The sequence below is a fragment of the Hypanus sabinus genome, chromosome 17, assembly GCF_030144855.1.
Source record: "Hypanus sabinus isolate sHypSab1 chromosome 17, sHypSab1.hap1, whole genome shotgun sequence".
Taxonomy (NCBI): Eukaryota; Metazoa; Chordata; class Chondrichthyes; order Myliobatiformes; family Dasyatidae; genus Hypanus; species Hypanus sabinus.
The window spans coordinates 41,027,445-41,045,126 of record NC_082722.1 but is presented as its reverse complement, the minus strand read 5'-3'; the positions used below and the strand labels follow the sequence as shown (position 1 = coordinate 41,045,126).

The window sequence follows — 17,682 nt, the reverse complement described above, 5'->3', positions numbered from 1 at the left end:
TAGCCAAGAATATAAAACCTGACACTAAAAGATTTTTCATTTATATAAAGAATAAAAGGGACATGAGAGTTGATATTGGACCACTGGAAAATTATACTGGTGAGGTAGTAATGGGGGACAAAGAAATGGCAGATGAACTTAATGAGAACTTTGCATCTATCCGCACTGTGGAAGATACTAGCAGTGTGCCAGAGATCTATGAGTGCCAGGGAGTGGGAGTGAGTGCCTTTGCTATTACAAAGGAAAAAGTGCTAGGAAAACTCAAAGGTCTTAAGGTGGACATCACCTGGACCAGATGGACTACATCATAAGATCCTGAGAAAGATTGCTGAAGAGATAACAGATGCATTGATCATGATCTTTCAAGAATCACTTGATTCTAGCATGGTCCTGCAGGAATGGAAGATTGCAAATGTCACTTCACTCTTTAAGAAGGGACGAAGGCCCTGCAGCTTCAGGGCAGTTAGTCTAATGTCAGTGGATGGGAAAGTGTTGGAGTCCATTATTAAGGATGAGGTTTCGGGGTTCTTGGAGACTGATGATAACATAAGTCAAAGTAGTATGATTTTGTAAAGGGATATCTTGTCTGACAAATCTGTTACGGTTCTTCGAGGAAGTAACAAGCAGGGTGGACAAAGAAGAGGCAGTGGATGTCATTTACTTGGATTTTCAGAAGGCAATTGATAAGGTGCCATACATGAGGTTGCTTAACAAGATAAAATCCTAAGGCATTACAGGAAATGCACTGGCATGGATAGAGGAGTGGCTGATGGGCAGGAGGCAATGAATGGCAACAAAGGGGGCCTTTTCTGGTTGGCTGTCAGTGATCAGTTGTGTTCCTCAGGGGTCAGTATTGGGACCACTACTTTTCATATTGTTTGTCAATGATTTGGATAATGGAATTGATGGCTCTGTGGCAAAGTCTGTGGATGATACAAAGATGGATGGAGGGGTAGGTAGTGCTGAGGAAGCAATGTGATTGCAGCAGGACTTAGACAAATTGGAAGAATGGGCAAAAAAGTGGCAGATGGAATACAGTGTTGGGAAATGTATGATAATGCATTTTAGTAAAAGGAATAATAGTGCAGACTATTATATAAATGGGGGGAAGTTTCAGACATCAGATGTGCAGAGGGACTTGGGAGTCCTTGTGCAACACTCCCAGAAGGTTAATTTACAGGTTAAGTTTGTGGTAAAGAAGGCCAATGCAATGTTGGCATTTACTTCAAGGGGAATAGAATATACAAGCAAGGAGATAACGCTGAGGCTTCATAAGACAGTCGTCAGGCTGCACTTGGAGTATTGTCAACAGTTTGAGCCCCATATCTCAGAATGGATGTGTTGTCATTGGAGAGAGTCCAGAGGAGGTTCATGAGGATGATTCTGGGAATCAAGAGGTTAACATACAAGGAGCGTTTGGCAGCTTTGGGCCTGTGCTCACTAGGATTTAGAAGATTGCAGGGGGATCTTATAAAAACCTACCCAATGTTAAAAGGATTAGATAAGGTGGATATGGAGAGGATATTTCCTCTGGGGTATCCAGGGTACAGCCTCAAAATTGAAGGGTGACCTTTTAGAATAGAGGCAATGAGAAAATTTCTTAGCCAGTGCGTAGTGAATCTGTGGAATCTGCCACAGATTGTGGTGGAGGCCAGGTCAGTGGGAAGTTGATTATTTCCTGATTGATATGGCGAGAAGGCAGGTGTATGGCATTGAGTGGGATCTGGAATCAGCCATGACGAAACAGTGGAGCAGACTCAATGGGCTGAATGGCCTAATTCTGCTCCTATGTCTTATGGTCTTCTTCACAAAAGAAACAGACTTCGTATTTGGAGAATTCAGTGAAGGGAAAAATGAAATTCTGGTGCAAATCTGTATTAATAAAGAGAGGCTACATAACGTCATAGGAACTTAAGAGTGAATTATGGAATTCATTGCCACAGATGGTCATGGAGGCCACATCATTGGGTATATACAAAGCAGAGATTGTTAGGTGCTTGATTAGTAAGCACATCAAAGGTTATGGGGAGAAGGCAGGAGAATGGTGGTTGAAAGGGATAACAAATCAGTTGTGATAGAAAGGCGAAAAAGACTCAGTGGGTTGAATGGCCTCATTCTGCTCCTATAACTAATCGTCTTATAAATTCCCAAGGCTTAAATTTACTTTGTAAATAAATTTACTTTGAAGGCCAGATGAAATTTATCCCAGCTCAAATGGGAAGAAGAGATTGCAGGTGCTTTTGCTGAGAGTTCTACATATTTGCTAGCAACAAGTGAGGTGCCAAATGATTGGAGGCCATCAAACATGATCCCTCTTTTCAAGAGATAGCAGGGAAAAATTTGGCAATTTCAGACCTGTAAGCCTAACATTAATAGTGGGGGGGGAAGTTACTGGTTAAAAATCTGAGGGACAAGATTAATTATTTTATGGAAAGGCAGAGATGACCCTTGTGGCTTTGACAAGGGCAGATCTTGTCCTACCAATCTGATTATTACCTTCTCAAAAAGTCAAAGTGCATCAAAGAGGGTAGTGTAGCAGATATGGTTCACATGGATTTGAAAAGTCCAAAATGGGAGTCTGGTCCAAAAGATTATGGTGTTTGGGATTCAGGGTGAGTTTGCAAATTGGATCCAAATTGGGTTTGCAAGAAGAGGCCAAGAGAGATGGTAAAGGGTTATTTTTCTGATTGGATACAGGTGACATGTGGTGTTCTACAGTGATTGATGCTGGCACTTTGGATCATTCAGAAGACTGAGGGGTTGATTGACAGGTTAAATAGAGAGGTAGTTATACCCAAGGTACAGGACATGGAACTGGGTGACTGGCAGCAGGGGGGAAGAGGATAGGCAGCCTGTGCAGAGTACTCTTGTGGCTCCTCGCCTCAATAACACTTTGAATACTGTTGGGTGGATAACCTAGCTGAGGAAGCCTCTAGCACTGAGTCTGGCCTTGTGGCTTAGAAGAGAAGTGGGGAGAAGAGGTGAGCTGTAGTAATAGGGGATTCATTGATTAGGGGAGTAGACAGGAAGTTTTATGGAAGAGAATGAAATTCCAGATGGTCTGTGCCTGCCAGATGGCAGGGTAAGGGACATTTCAGATTGAGTCCACAGCATTCTTAAGTGGGAGTGTGAGAAGCCAGAGGTTGTGGTCCATATCAGTATTAATGACATAGGTAGGTCGAAGGATGAGGTTCTGCAAAGTGAGTTCAAGGAGTTGGGTGTTAAGTTAAAGGACGGGACCTTCAGGATTGTAATCTTAGGATTGCTACTTGTGCCACAAACTGGTGATACCCGAAATAGGAAGATCGTATAATTTAGCATGTTGCTAAGTAGCAAATGAGGTACTTGAGGAGTATGAGAAATGCAAAAGAACATTTAAGAAGGAAATCAGGAGGGCTAGAAGAAAGCATGAGGTTGCTCTAGCAGACAAGGTGAAGGAGAATCCCAAGGGCTTCTACAGGTATATTAAGAACAAAACCATTGCAAGGGACAAAATTGGTCCCCTGGAAGATCAGCTGTACAACTTCATTTTTTACAACAGTGTTTACTTAAAAGATGGACATGGAATTTAAAGAAGTGGTGCAAAACAGCATTGACTTCATGGACCCTATTCAGATTACGGAGGAGTAGGTGTTTGCTGTCTTGAGGCAAATGAGGGTGGATAAACCCCCGGGGCCTGACAAGGTGTTCCCTCAGATCTTGTAGGAGGCCAGTGCAGAAACTGCAGAAGTCCTAGCAGAGATATTTAAAACACCCTTAGCCACAGGTGAGGTGACAGAGGAATGGAGGATAGCTAATGGTGTTCCATTATTTAAGAAAGGCTCTAAGAATTAGCCAGGAAACTATAGGCTGGTGAGCCTGACATCAATAGTGGGTGTATTGGAAGGTATTTTAAGGGACTGGATATATGTGTATTTGGATAGACAGGGGCTGAATAGGGACAGTCAACACTGCTTTGTGTGTGGTAGGTTGTGTCTAACCAATCTTATAAAAATTTTCAACAAAGCTACCAGGAAAGTTGTTGAAGGCAAGGCAGTGGATGTTGTCTATAAGGACTTTAGCAAGATCTTTGCTAATGTTCTGTCTAGTAGGGTGGTCAAGAAGGTTTAGTCACTTGGCATTCAAGATGAGGCAGTAAATTGAAATAAATATTGTCTTCGTGGGAGAAGCCAGGGAGTGGTAGTAGAAGGTTGCCTATCTAACTAGTGGTGTGCTGTAGGGATCAGCACAGGGTCCGTTGTTGTTAACATTGATGTCAATGATCTGGATCATCATGTGGCAAACTTCATCAGCAAATATGTGAATGACACCTAGGTTGGTGTGTGATGGATTCCAAAGAAGACTGTCAAGGCTTGCAGCAGGATCTGGACCAGCTGAAAGAAAAGGTCTGAAAAAAGGCATATGGAATTTAATGCAGCCAAGTTTACGGTGTTGCACTTTGGGAGGACAAATCAGGGTTGGACTTGCATGATGAGTGGTAGGGCACTGAGAAGTGCAGTAGAACAGAGGGATCTGGGAATACAGGTCCATAATTCCTTGAAAGTGGGTTGATGGGCAGATAAGGTTGTAAAGAAGGCTTTTGGATCATTAGGCTTCATAAGTCAAAGTACTTAGTACATGAGTTGGAATGTTATGTTGAAGATGTACAAGACTTTGGGGAGGCCTAATTTGGAGGGCTGTGTGCAGTTTTGGCTGTCTACCTATAGGAAAGATGTCAATAAGATTGAAAAAATGCAGAGAGCATTTACAAGGATGTTGCCAGGACTTGAGGACCTGAGTTATAGGGAAAGTTTGAATGGGTCACAGATTTATTCCCTAGACTGTAGAAGATTAGGGGAGATTTGACAGATGTACACAAAATTATGAGGGGAATAGATAGAATAAATGTGAGCAGGCTTTATCCACCAAGGTTGGGTGAGACAAAAGCTAGAAGTCATGGGTTAGGAGTGAAAGCTGAAATGATTAAGGGGAGACGTAAGGAGGAACTTATTCACTCAGAGGGTTGTGAGAGTGTGGAATGAGCTGCAAGTGGAAGTGTTGGATCAGGGTTTGATTTCAGTATTTAAGGGAAATTTGGATAGGTACGTGGATGGGAGGGGTATGGGTATGATCCATGTCTGAGTAAAGTTAATAGTAAAATTAAACCAGGAAAATTAATAGTTCAGCATGGACTAGGTGGGTCAAAGGGCTTGGTTCTGTGCTGTATTGCTCTATGACTCTGTTGTGAATGACTTGACTATAAGACCAAAAGTCATAGGAGCAGAATTCAGCCATTTGGCCTATTGAGTCTGCTCCGTGATTCAATCCTGGCTGATCCTTTTTCCCCACGTCTGCCCCACTCCCTAGTCCCCTCCCCGTAACCTTTGATGCCATGTCCAATCAAGAACCTATCAAGCTCTGGTTTAAATACACCCAACAACCTCACCTCCACAGCTGCCTGTGGTAATAAGTACCACAAATTCACCACCCTCTGGCTAAAGAAATTTCTCAGCATCTCTGTTTTAAATGAACACCCTTCTATCCTGAGATGTGCTCTCTTATCCTAGACTCCCCCACCATGGGAAACATCCTTTCCACATCTATTCTGCCTTTCAACAGATGAAACATTTCAATGAGATTCCCCCTCATCCTTCTAAATTTCAGGAGTACAGACCAGAGCTATCAAACATTCCTTGTATGATAACTCTTTCGTTCCCAGAATCATTCTTGTGAAACTCCTCTAATTCTACTCCAATGCCAGCACATCTTTTCTTAGACAAGGAGCCCAAAGCTGTTCACAATACTCAAGGTGAGGCATCACCAGTGCCTTATAAAGCTTTAGCATCACATCGTTGCTCTGGTAATCTAGACCAATTGAAATGAATGTTAACATTGCCTTTGTTTTCCTCACCATCGACTCTACCTGCAAGTTAACCTTGTGTTCTGCACAAGGACTCCCAAGTCCCTTTGCATCTCAGATTTTTGGATTTTCTCCCCATTTAGAATATAGTCTGCACATTTATTTCTACTACCAAAATGCATGACCACACATTTTCCAACATTGTGTTTCATTTGCCACTCTCTTGCCCATTCTCCTAATCGGTCTAAGTCCTTCTGCAGCCTATCTGTTGCCTCAACACTACCTGCTCCTCCACCAATCTTTGTATCGTGTGCAGACTTGGCATCAAAGTCATCTATTCCATCATCTAAATCATTGATATACAGCATAAAAAGAAGCAGTGACAACAGTGACCACTGAAGAACACCACTAGTCACTGGCAGCCAACCTGACAAGGATCTTTTTATTCCAACTTGCTGTCTCCTACTAATCAGCCAATGCTCTAACCATGTTAGTAACTTTCCTGTAATACCATGGGCTCTTAACTTGGTAAGAAGTCTCATGTGTGACACCTTGTCAAAGGCCTTCTGAAAGTCTAAATATACAACATCCACTACATCCCCCTTATCCGTCCTACGTGTAATATCATCAAAGAATTCCCAACAGGTTTATCAGGCAATATTTTCCCTTAAGGAAACCATGCTGACTTTGTCCTACCTTGTCCTGTGTCACCAAGTACTCCATAACCTCATCCTTAACAATTGACTCCAACATCATGCCAACCAGACACAGGTGACATTTAGATTGCTGGAGATGTTGACAGGGCTAAATGTGGACTTGGGCTACAGGGAGATGTGTAGTTGCTGGTGAAATGGGCTGGGGAATGGCAGATAAATGTGTGGTGATAGATGTTGTGACTACTGATGAGGTCCTAGGAAGTAGAGAGAGAGGAACAGAGGTAACTTGGTCTACAAGCCCATGTACCTCTGAAAATGTTAGTGCAGGTAACCTGTTAAAAAAGCATATGGAATACTGGCCTTCATTAGTTAGGACAATAAATACAACTACAAGGGGATTATGCTCTGATTTTATAATAGACCAGTCAGACTTCAAATGGAGTATTGTATTCAGTTCTGGTTACCAGAAAGATGTAATAGTGCTAGAGTGGGTTCAGAGAGAATTCACCAGATGTTGCCTGAGAGGAAGAATTGAGGACAGACTGAAAATGTTAGGTCTATCTTCACTGGAGTAAAATAACTTTAGAGGAGACATGATTTAGGTATATAAAATTATCTGAGGTGGACAGGACAGTCTTCAAGAAACATTCCCCCATATCAGCAATAGCTAAAGCTAGAGGAGACAGATTTACGGTAAAGAGTAAAACATTTAAAGGGGATCTGAAAGGAACCTTTTGCCCTCAGAGTGCTGAGTACCTTCAGTGCTTTGCCTGAGAGAGTGGTGGAAGATGAGTCACTGACAGGATTTAAGATCTATCTAGGTGAGCACTTGAATTCCCCAGACATTGAAGGCTATAGGCCATGCGTTGGAAGACGGGATTAATGCAAAAGAGAAAGCCCACCAAGGTTATGATGGGCCAGATAGCCTGTTTCCATGCTGTGTGAATCCATGACATTCATATTACTGGGAGCACTTGTAAATGATCGAAAAGGACACTTTAGACTCATCCTTCAAGTTTGGATTTAGGTTCAAGTTTCACTGACATAAATGCAGTGACCTAACCGACAGCAGACCCTCTATTACAGGCATTATTCCAGCAGTGAAAACCTCTGTGAGATTATAGTACTATTGAATTGAAAGATGATAACTAAGCAAGAAAGTCTTGATATTACAGCTTCTACTATCCACAGCAAATCAGCTCATGGGGAAAATCATTAAGCATTCCAACATGCAATCTCTGCTCCACACAAATCACAAGGGATTGAATACTACAACTGCAGTTCTACAGTGTTTTATTTCTTCTTGACAACAGCAGAAGTGACCATGCAGTTTTGAGAACTGCAAATGAATTTCAGTACTCAAGAGGGCAATGTTGTAAACAAGATTTTTTTTCAGCTCTTGTACCTACTGAGGGTTTGTGTTTGTCACTAACATGGGGAAAAGCAATGATTTATTTTTGTAAGATGCGTATTCAATTGTGTGGACTCATAGGAGTGAGTAAAAGGAATGTGGCTACGAGAAGTATTTCACCTCTAGCTTGAAACTTCACTAGAGTCCTTCGGTTTGATATTGCCTGAACTGTGACAATGATTTCTTTTCTGAACTGTTTTGAACTGACCTTTAAGATTCTCCGGACTTTCTTCTGCAGGTTCAGTCATAAAAACCAGCATGAGATGGGGGCAATATTTCTCGTTAGAGTCATCTTGACTGCCAGACTCTACAGCCTGGGTTGTTTCACAGCTCCTGCCTGGTTCATTTTCCTCACTCATCCCATCGTGATCTTCTTGACCTACGACAGACTTTGTGAGAAAGATTAGGTGGAATTACAATACAGTTACAATGATAATTCAACTATGAAGATAACAAGAAAGGACAGCAACCATTCATTAAGTTGAAAAGCATAATTGTGGCACTGAAAAATGCTTTGGTTGTTGCATGAAACATTCCATGTCCATACCAACAGATCCCTCTGAACATTGTAATTAGAGGAGTTTTTGTTCTCATGGAATAATTAAAATTCAATGTGATTTCCTTTTATAGCTCGGCAATCAATTAGAGCTCAGAAGTAAGTGGCAAACATTCTTTTTCACAAGTTGGCCATTGACCGGATTTATTACCATTTTCTGGCTTGGTTCTTTCACATTTATCGGCCTCAGAATTGCAGTAGTACTAACAATGGAGGTGCAAGAGACTGCAGAGGCTGGAATAAGGAACAAAAATCAAAATGCTGGAAGAACACAGTGTGTTAAGCAGCATCTGAGGGGTGGAAGGAATTGTTGACATTTCAGATTGTTGGCCAGAAGGACCTACAGTCTAGAAATTTGGATGAATCAAGGACAGGGGAAGCAGACAAACCAATGCTTTGTTTCCCCTCATTTTGTGAACTCTGAGCTGATTCCTGCTATGGGATAACCTAATCAGAGCAATTCAATGCAGTCAAAAGGAGCTTCAGGTAATGACCTGCTAAACCTGAAACCATTCTCAGATAAGTAGCTATTTATTAAATAAAGTGCTGGACCTACCTAAGAAGCAATCCGTAATCTCATTAGACTCAGTGTCTGGGTCACCTAGTTTGTCTGGTTTGGACCTTCCAGAGTTGAAAAGAACAATATATAGACTGGGGGAAGAAATATAGAACAATGTTGGTTTTAGCCCTGGAATAGAGTGACCCAGGTAAGCCAGGTGATCTTGAAGCAATGGGATGGAGATCCATCATTTCAACTGATGAGGAACTTGATAAGAATCAGGTGCTCCAGATACATAACAACAATAATTCTCCATAGACCAACCATCGCGGATGGGGAAGACACTACGGACACATGGATATCGGGACCATGAGGAAGCCTGGCCAGTGTAGACACCTTTTCTGAGTAATACCTTTTCTCTTCACTGACTGTTCACAGAGGGTCAGGGGATTCTAGTGGGTGTGCACACAGGTAGTTAGTTTGTGAACCCACATGCTTTTTAGTTGAGATAATAAAGGTTACTTGCTGGTAAACAGAGATTGACTCTGTGCCTCAGAGATTGTCTTAGTGCCTTTGTTACTAAGTGGTAGGTCCTTCTAAAGGAATTGGTGTCTTCCCCACTTGATCCAAAGATATTTACATTAGGATCAAGAAGATCAAGGTTCTGCTTCCCTGCAATAACAACAGGTGGATTGAGCCACTTCTTATTCACTTTCCAAATCCTCCCTAGCACATTGGAATGTCGAAGTCAGGGTGAACTGGAGATCGGGGGTGCATCTGAATTTACTTCCCACTTTGTCTCTGATGTCTGTGGTGGTGGTATAGTGGCAATTGCACTCTGACTTCGGAGCAAGAGATCCCATGTTCAAATCTGGCAAGCTCTTTGCATGAGTTCCACCCTTGTTACTCAGCCCATTCAACAGATAAACACAAAAGAAGCTGCAAGGTTTCCACCCAGTGTGGGGAGCAACTTTACCTTTTCACCTTTGTCTCTGCAAACCCACTCATTTCAGCTGGGTCCTGAATCCTCAATAAGAAGGTGAATGCTTAGTTTCCTTTATTTTAATGATTTAAAATAAGTGTAAGATGCTTCTATTTAGTTTAATAACAGCATTTTTAGAGACATTTGCAAACAATTCTCAAGCCTCTAGTAGCAGCAATCTGTCATAAGGTCAGCAGTGTTTCAGGGGAGGATACTCAGTACGTATTGTCTGAGGCCTAGATACTGCTTACAGCCTGCTTTGCTTTGCTCCACTAGAAGACATTCAATAACAATGTGTCAACTCAACTGGCCCTTCATAACCAACTCAAGTTGGTACAGTCAGGTGGGCACCACAGACTATCGGGGTCAATAAGGCAATTTTATTATAGAATCCTTTTGACATCATACATGTATTATTGAATGCAAAAGTCAGCAATTTTCTGAATAAGCCTTATTTCATCTGTATCTTCCCGATAAACTGCTGAAATCTGTGTTCATGTGCTTTTAATTGCAGGTTGGGTCGGGAAAGGAATCAACATTGGATATTCTAAGGAGTAAACTGGAAGCTGAATTTCAATCTTTAACCTTGGAGCCACATTTACAAATTTCATAATTAGCATCATGTGTCCATTATTGCAGACAATTTAGGGCTTGGGCATTCAGTTTTAGTGTCTTTACACCAAAATTGATTATCTAAATATCTCTCTTTCTTTCTGTCCTCAATCTTAAATTGACACTCCATGACCAAGTTTTACATCATCGGCTCAGGTATCCCATTATGTAGCATCAATTTTTTATTTGACAGGGTTCCTGAAGTATGTTGCCATTTTTTACTTTATTAAAGGTGTCACTTAACTGAAAGCTGTTATTTAAATTGCATGATAAATCTTAATTACTGACAACAACTAACTCTCTGGCATTGAAAATTTACTTTTAGTTACATTATTTGGATTAATAATTATGTTAAAAGAAAATTAGAAAAGCTCAATAAATCTTAATTACAACCAAGAAACAAACTCTGGTATTGACTGCTTACTTAGTTTCATTATTTTGAAGTTAATAATTATCTCACAAGAAAGTTTAAATTATTGAACAGATTATATATTTCACTCATTCCCTACTTCTCTTTATTCTCACACTCACACTTCTCTTTCCATCGCTTTGTTTCCTGAACTTTATTTTACAGTAATTTTAAATTCTTATGAATTATTTTCTGTATTTGTTCTGCATTTGTTGATGTGGATCCCTCAATGGCATTAGCTGAAGACATGCGGCTTTTAAAAAAATCAATTTGCATATGCTATTGAAGCTTCTAGATTGTGCTTGCACTGCAATAAACCTTTATTTATTAATATATTGCTGCTCTAAGGACCTCAAGAAATTGGTGATAATTTCTGATGACCTCAATAATGTGTTTTGCCTGTGACAGCAAATTTTGAGCCAGTGTCTGACTTTCTCCTACTTGCTCTGTGCATTTTGCAGATCACCACGCTAAAATAGATTAACTACAAAAAGCAGAATTACCCTTTTGTTTTCCTATTGCCTTCTCTCAGCAGGGATAAAATTTGAATAGAAATCTGTAGTCACTTGATTTTAATTGCATTCTGGGCCTGGAATAGATGCTTTGGTAGCAATGGAATCAATATAGGATATTATTATCAATAAACACAAGACCAACTTTCAATCTTTAACCTTGGGTGTACATTTCAATATTTTAGTAATTAACATCAGGTTCCATTATTGCCGCATTAGCGTGGTAAATCTGAAAAATGAAATTAATAACGAAGATGGAACAAGCAAGTCTTTCCACCCCTCACACACTGATGCTTCAACATATTGATTTCCGATTTGTTCAGTGGATAGAAAAACTGAAAACCTAGCAAATATGTAATTTAAACTCAAATCCAATTTTGAAGAATCCCGACAGAGATGTCAGAGGGTGGGATTAGGTGAGAGAAAATAAAGACAGATAGAGATGAGTCTGTCATACCTCCTGGCTGGTTCTCCGCATCTGTAGCCTGCATGTGGAAAACGAAAAAAAGCTTCACTAAAAATGTCTACCACAGATTAAAGAAATCGAAGAGAGCTAAATGTTATTCAATGCTATTGCTACATTTAACACAAATATTACTTGGGATTTCAAAACAACGACCTTAATATTGATTGCAGTAACTATGTTGGAAAAAATCTTTGTAGTTTTGCAACATGTTCAGAGACTATGCAACAACAAGGCTGCCTGGGCCTGGGGCACTGTCTAATGGATTAGCTGTCAACAACCGTCTTTTGTTATGAATATTGTGAATATATGAATTCAAAATTGCTGATTTTTATGCTGCTGTACTTGTGATTCTCAGCTGTCTCCATACCATACAGGTGCAAATCATTTGTCTTTGCAAAAAAGAAATGGGGAATTAGAGGGGGAGGCTGAGAAATCAGCTGCAAGTCATTCTACCTTTGGCGTACAGTTTGCAGACTGATACTATTAAGAAACAAAACCAACCATTTGGGATGTATAGCTATGCTCCAGAACAGAAAACGATCAAGTCACACTGTCTTCAGGGCCTTTAATGGACTTTAAGCAATACACTTAACAAAAGCAAATGAAGTCCCTTATGTGTATTTTATTTAGGAACAGAACCCCACCGCCACAGAGTGCGATTAGTTGGATATATGTGGCACAGGAATGATGAGCCAATTGTCTTTGTTTATGTTCTGCCATTCTATAATTCAAACTCAGTGTTTTTCTAACTGTAATTACACATTATGGCCCAAAAATTAACCTATTCCCACAACACTGGCATAACAACTACTCCCAGTGGCCTGATTAGAAAAGTAACCATCAGTCCAGCATCACTCCTGATCCCAAACGCAGCTTGGGGATCACATGACTGAGATACTCCCGTGCTTATAACAGTGAATCACCTGACTTACTATGACTGATGTAAATAAGTATTTTCACTTATCTCCTTGCACGTCCACATGAGCAATTTACAATTGCTGCAAAATCATTCCACCTTCACTTAAATCTTAACAGGTAAACAGAATAAACAACATCCCGGCAGGCAGCCAGTATTATGCTTGATCTGCGCAGCTTATTGATCAGTACTGTTTCATGCAACAAGTAATATTTACTTATATACACTGTTCCCTCTAACCCATGCGGGTGCATGACCACACAGTAACTGAAATGCTTCCACACAGCTGTATTTTTCATTTAAAAAAAATTTAAAGTTCTGCACAGTTTTCAGGCCATTTAAAAGTTTCCTGCTCAGAGCAATGCATGGTCTGGATTAGAGGGAATGTTGCTTTTATAAATACAGAATACTAAAATTAAACAGTACACTTACAAAAGGACAAGGTAATAGGCAGAGACAGACAGAAGGAAAGGAGATTTCTGACACTCCAGTTACTCATGAACTATCTGAGGAAGCAAAATACACAAATCATGTGTAAGCTTGCCATGTATTAAATTTGAAGAATTTGCACAAAAAAATGACATGACAATGAATTGTAATTACTCATACAGAAAAAATAAAATATCTGCCAAGTATTACAACTTAGATATGCTTTGTAATTAGAAGAAACACAAAATAGTCTCCAGGAATGACTAGTGAAAATGATGTTGTAATGGTTACTAAGAAAGCTATTGTACTCTAGGTAAAATCCAGTGTTACACCCATCAACCGATAACTTTTCCCTTCATTGTTTTTACAACACATTTCATAGAAGCTAGAGAAATAAAAATGTTACTTCTGAAGTACCTGTCGTGAAGTGACTCGGAATTGGTTTACCTGCATTGTTTTTTAAAAGATCACAACAATAATCCAAATCCTTAATTAGAATAAATAGTTGCACATATTCATGAACAATTAACACAAATTAAAACATTGTCTTTAAATCAATTAGTGGGCATACTCATTGAAAGAACACCATTTGAAAAGCAACTTAATGTACAATAACTGATAAAAGATAATGGTTTCTTAAATTTATAACCTTCTTCACAAGTTCCTATACTATATTAATGTGTTAAGTAAACTGTTCGTAGATCTCTTCAATTTTGTATTTTAAATTGAACATTTCAACAGGAAAGCTCAATGAGCCATTCACTTGATATTCATTATGCTCCTCTTTCTGATTGTTCAGTGAAGACTGTGAAATCTGCAACTTCTGCAACAAGCTAACTCTGCACAATGGTCTTAAAATTTAAGAGGTTACTCAGGTTGACAGAGTTTCAGCAAAAGCTGGCTTGGGGTCTGAAGCTGAATTGTGTTCTTTTTTTAAATGTATGTTTAAAGCAGATTAATATACAGGTATTTACTTTGCTTTTGTTGCTTTCCTTATCAGACACGATCAAAAGTTAGTTATCTAAAGGCTTGTGCTCAATAACTTAAATGTTACCAGATGTGCTGCTATGCCATTATATTTAAGCAAATATACAAGTAATGATTATGAGCATAATTATGTCTTTTGTATTTATTTTGCTTTCTGGCAGAAATTTATAGACAACCACAATTATGTTTTCAACCTGTGAAATATTTAAAATGTTCATAGAACTAAAATTTATAAAAATCCTGAACTAGATCTCATTAGTATGAGCCTCTTTTTTTCCCTGTTGATTAGACAATATCTGCTTTATCTGTTTCAGAAAGCTAATTGGTTTTATTACAACAGGCAAAATTTAAATCACTTCTGCAGAATTTTGAGCACTATTTGACAGAATGAGACAATATGAACGACTGCAATCTGATGCGTGTCACTGGAGGCAAGATATAGAATCTGAGAGTTCTTCAAGTGAGTTGCAAAGTGACAAAATTTGCACTGATGAATGCTGACATTCTGAATAAAATCGCTACATGAATGCACGTGGGTCAAGAAACTACATTGTTTGGCTGAACCACAGTGACAACCAGGTGACAAAGATTAATAGCTTTGTATTGACTGTGCAACTTTCAGTTCCTTATCTTTGCCAAGTAAAAGGCTCTGTTCAAGAGCTGAAAGTGTTATTAGACTTACAATTGCAGAGATATTTTAAGGGCTGCCCCTTTAGGGACTGGAAAATCCAATAAACCTTTCATAAAATCTCAAGCATTGAAGTCCAGAACCATTGTCACAGATATGGGCATGCTCTCAGCTATAACACGCAGAAACATTGAAGTCACCAACACCAAATAATAAGCGACTTATTAAGTCAACTTTGAATTTGGATCAGCTGTTTTATTAAAAATGAGAAATAAATGTTTGAAGTATGAGTGAGTGGCTGTTCTCGTAGCCATTAGTGTGCTTGGGTAGAAATGCATGTTTTCCCATTCCGTATTTCAGTTTCTGTGGATAAAGTATTTATTATTTAGCAATTTAATGCAATTGTTTTCAAGCTGTCTCCTTTATCTGACAAAGGTTTTGCAGATGATAAAATTTCTAACTTATAATACAACGTGAAAAATTGAAGAAAAACACAATGGTATTCTTGTTTTTGCAGTTCTTAATAACTGTGCTTTAAAAGATCACTTTCAAAACAAGGATCCAGTGGCTGTATGAAATTTATCTAAAATCCATAGAGATGTGAAAAGTCACCCAGGAAACCAAAATTAAAGTGAATAAAAGATTTTTGAAAACACAGCACCTGTCATGTCTTATCTTTCCTTTATTCCGTCAAAGATATGAAAGTCATAAAACTGAGGTGAGATGGGGTCAGATGTCACAGATTTATTTGATGGATGCTTTGTCGCTGATCAGTTTATTTTCTTTCATAGAATTTCCTATACAGAATTAGAATAAAAATGAGCAATGGACTCACAAAGTTCTTTTCTTGATTGAGAAATGGGAAGTTGAATGGATGACTTCATTAGTGCTATCAGGGTCTAAATTTTCTTAACAGAGTGAATATACTCTGCATACTCAATAAATCCATAACCATATTAGAATCAATGCAAGCCTGTACCAACTTGGACGTTCAGCCTGTGTACAAAAGACAACAAATTGTGCAAATACAAAAATAAAGTAACAATAAACAAATAAGCAATAAGTATTTAGAACATGAGATGAAGAGTCCTTTAAAGCGAGTCCATAGGTTCTGGGAATATTTCAATAATGGGGCAAGTGAAGTTGAGTGAAAGTATCCCCTTTGATTCTAAAGCCTGATGACTGAGGGGTAATAACTGTTCCTGAACCTGGCTGGTGTAAGTCCTGAGGCTCCTGTACCTTCTTCCTGATGGTAGAAGTGAGAAAAGAGCATGTCCTGGCAGGTGGGGGTCCCTGATGATGGATGCTGCTTTTCTGATAATAGATGTGCTCAATGGTGAGGAAGACTTTACCCATGATGGACTGGACCATATCCACTATTTTTTGTACACTACATTCATGGGCATTGGCATTTCCATACCAGGTTGTGATCCAGTCAGTCAGTATACTCTCCACTACAAGTCTACAGAAGTTTGCCAAAGTTTTAGAGGTTATGCTAAATCTTCATAAACTCTTAAGGAAGCAGAGGCACTGCCATGCTTTCTTCATGATTGCACTTATGTGCTGGGCCCAGGACAGGCTCTCCAAAATAATAACACTGAGGCATTTAAAACTGATGACCCTCTCCGTGTTTGACCCTCCAGTGAGGACTGGCTCCTGAACCCCTGCCTTCCTCCTCCTGATGTCAATCATCACCTCTTGGACTTCCTAATATCTGAGGTCTAAGGACCATCTAAATTACCTTTATTAATGGTGGGGTTGGCTGGAGGGACTGTAATACCTACACCAGCTTCTATTTGAAATACTCAGATCAACTTTCATAGACGTAGCAAGCATGAGGAACATCACCTCACCCCACCTCCCCTTCATTCTATCTGAACGCTTCTTGATTGGAGGTTTCTCTGCCGAGTGTAATAGATCTTAGGTAGGTGCACCTAGGGCAGGTAAATGGAAATCCCAATCAGTCACATAATGAGAGGAAGTGCTGGGGACAGCTCACAATGAGTTGCCATGCTCTGTGCTATCTGGGACTCCCTGATAGCTTCTACCCTGCTGTTATCAGACTCCTGAACGGATCTCTCATGTGCTAAAGATAAATTCTTGGTCTCCTGATCTACCTCATTGCGGCCCTTGCACTTGACTTGTTTTCCTGCACAATACTTGTTCTGTTTGTGCATTCTGTATTTTTTTTTGATCCTTTGATATATTTATGTATTGCATGGTCTGTCTGGTGGCAAGCAAACAAGCAACATTATTCACTGAATCTTCTACATGAGGCAATAATAAACCAACATTAATTCTGATGTGCTATCTAGATGGAAGAACTGATTTAAAGACACTAAACACCATATTCGTATGCTCTCTGAAGTCTTCAATCCTGCACTCCAACCTGTGTGCATTAACTTTGTTCTCACTTGCTATCTTTTCCTTAAAAGTGTTCCAAGATCCTGTTTTCACATTCCTGCCAGACAGGGAACTCAAAAGCTTCAATAACCTCTGGTTCCTTAGGGTTGTCATAGTCGGGGGAGGTAGCAGGGATAAGCTCCCACTACCTATTAAATGTTCCCATTGGTGTGCATCTCAAATATCCTTGGGCAACTAAGCACAGCTCCTCACCATCATGTGTGGCTGAGCTCAACAAGACTGTTTCTATTGATAGGAGAAGGGGCAAAAACAGGTTACTGGTGCCTTAAAGCTAGTCACTTTGGACATATGGGGCCCGTCAGTCATGGTCGGCAGCTCATCTAGCAGAATGAAAACTGAGATGAAATCTCTGCTGC

The 17,682-nt window shown here is 39.7% G+C and overlaps 1 protein-coding gene across 1 annotated transcript in view; it reads right to left on the bottom strand.

The window, feature by feature from the left end:
* The window catches only part of LOC132407188 (uncharacterized), a 545,618-nt gene that overhangs the window by 23,189 nt on the left and 504,747 nt on the right, over positions 1–17,682 (bottom strand). The window contains exons 7-8 of the mRNA XM_059993474.1: positions 11,934–11,961; positions 8,115–8,295 (exon numbers count right to left, since the gene is read on the bottom strand). Coding sequence (XP_059849457.1) covers positions 8,115–8,295; positions 11,934–11,961 — 209 coding nt within the window. The remainder of the gene's footprint in view (positions 1–8,114; positions 8,296–11,933; positions 11,962–17,682) is intronic.